Source organism: Penaeus japonicus, unplaced genomic scaffold (assembly GCF_977035675.1).
Source record: "Penaeus japonicus unplaced genomic scaffold, GWHDUDI00000001_assembly GWHDUDI00000037, whole genome shotgun sequence".
Lineage (NCBI taxonomy): Eukaryota > Metazoa > Arthropoda > Malacostraca > Decapoda > Penaeidae > Penaeus > Penaeus japonicus.
The window spans coordinates 19,859,975-19,861,871 of record NW_028234439.1 but is presented as its reverse complement, the minus strand read 5'-3'; the positions used below and the strand labels follow the sequence as shown (position 1 = coordinate 19,861,871).

At 56.2% G+C, this 1,897-nt stretch overlaps 1 protein-coding gene across 1 annotated transcript in view; it reads right to left on the bottom strand.

The window, feature by feature from the left end:
* Window positions 1-437: 437 nt before the first annotated feature.
* The window catches only part of LOC122261267 (la-related protein 6), a 1,950-nt gene continuing 490 nt past the window's right edge, over window positions 438-1,897 (bottom strand). Inside the window, exon 1 of the mRNA XM_043028794.2 lies at window positions 438-1,897. This exon is cut by the window's right edge and continues 490 nt beyond it. Coding sequence (XP_042884728.2) covers window positions 669-1,897 — 1,229 coding nt within the window. The 3' untranslated portion in view covers window positions 438-668.

Genomic DNA, 1,897 nt, shown 5'->3' with positions numbered 1-1,897 from the left:
AGATATAATCTAGATGAATTGAATTTTGTGTTCTGATTTATAGGTTTATAGATATATGTACATGCATGTTGTTTTTGTATTTATTTAATTGTGGGTGTGTGTTATAAATTACAGGCTCACACACACATCACAATGTGCAATATATATATATATATATATTATATATATTATATATATTTTAATATATAATATATTATATATATATATATATAAATATATATAATATATATAATATATATATATATATATATATATATAATATATATATATAGTTATATATATGTATTCAATATATATGTTATAATATATATATATATATATATATATATATATATATATGTATATATGTATATAAATATATATATATGCATATGTATGTCATACATGCGTGTGTGTGTGATAATCGTGATATTAGGAAAAGGGAACTGATAATCCTGTAAATGTCAATCTTTTATTTTTACATAAATAAGATATTCGTCTCACTACTAGAATATATAGCTCTGGTCACTAGGTCAGTCCCGCGTCGAGGCGGAGCTGACTTCTACTCGTCCTTGGGACTAAATACGAGTCGCTGTGCGTCTGGGCTGAGTGGGCGTCGCGTGGGCGGAGTGGGCGGAGCCTCCGCGGCCGAGCACCTGCACCCAGCGCAGAGGGCGCGCGCCGGCGGCTCAGGCCTGTGCGTTGACCAGCGGGCGGCGAGCGAAGCCGCGCGTGCCGTCGGGCCCCTTCGGCAGGCGCGACACGTTCTCGGGCAGCGGCATCGGGGAGTCGTTCCGCCGACGGAGGCTGGGCGACGCCGCCGGACTCGAAAACGCCGAGCTGCTGTTGCCTTCGGCCGCCTTGGCGAGGGCGCGCCGCCGGAGCCAGGGGCTGAGGGGCGTGGCGGGGCAGTCGGGGGAGCTGCTGCAGCTGCTGTTGGTCCCGCGGCGCCACGCGCACGGCTCCGGGGTCGCCGCCTTGCGCCCGGGCACGTAGCGCCGAGGCAGAGGCAGGGAGCTGGGCACGTCGGAGCGCGAGGGGAAGGGCGCGAAGGAGTCGCTGGACAGCAGGAAGCGCGAGGCCGGCTGGTCCTCGGGGGAGGAGCTGGGCGTGGGCGGGCCCCGGCGGTGGCCGTAGGGCGAGGGCGGCGACGACTCGGGCGAGAAGGTGGGCGGCGCGGCGTGGCGGCGCTTGGGGATGGGCGAGACGCTCGGGGAGGACGCGAGGGACGACGACGGAGACATGAGGCGGATGTGGCGCGCGCGGTACACGGGCGACGTCGGCTCGGACGCGTCGGAGGCGCTGAAGTAGCAGCTCTCGTTGTCCACCTGGGACTTGATGCCCAGCAGGGAGCCCATCTCGCGCTTCTTGCGGGGCATCTCCACCGCCTTCATCTCGCCGCCGGCGTCGCTGGCGATGGCCCTGAGGGCCTGGCGGGCGCAGTGCACCTTCTCGTACTCCACCATGGCGCAGACGGTGCCGGCGGAGCCCGGGTGCAGGCGCTCCACCAGGCGGACCTCGTCCAGCGTGCGGCCGCCCGGCTTGTGCACCTGCAGCGAAATCATCTCCCCGAATTTGCCGAAATGCTCGGCTATGTTGTTCATGTTGGCGAGGTCCTTGGGGATGTGCGTCGCAATGATGGTCCTGAAGGGGCGGGTGTCCTCCTCGAGCTCCTGAGGCAGGCTGTTGCGGCGACGCGCCTTCGTTTCTTCTGGGTTCATCTCCAGGGCCTTGGACGACCTGAGGGCGTGCGCCACGACGCGCCAGTCCTTGGTGAGTCGCTTTACCTTCTTGTAACTCGCCAGCAGCTTGAGGGACACGTAGCCCTCGCGGTGCTTGGTCACGTGCTTGAGGAGGAACATGTCCTTGACCAGGTTCTCGTCGCTCAGGTAGTACTCGACCAGCTCCACGATGCACC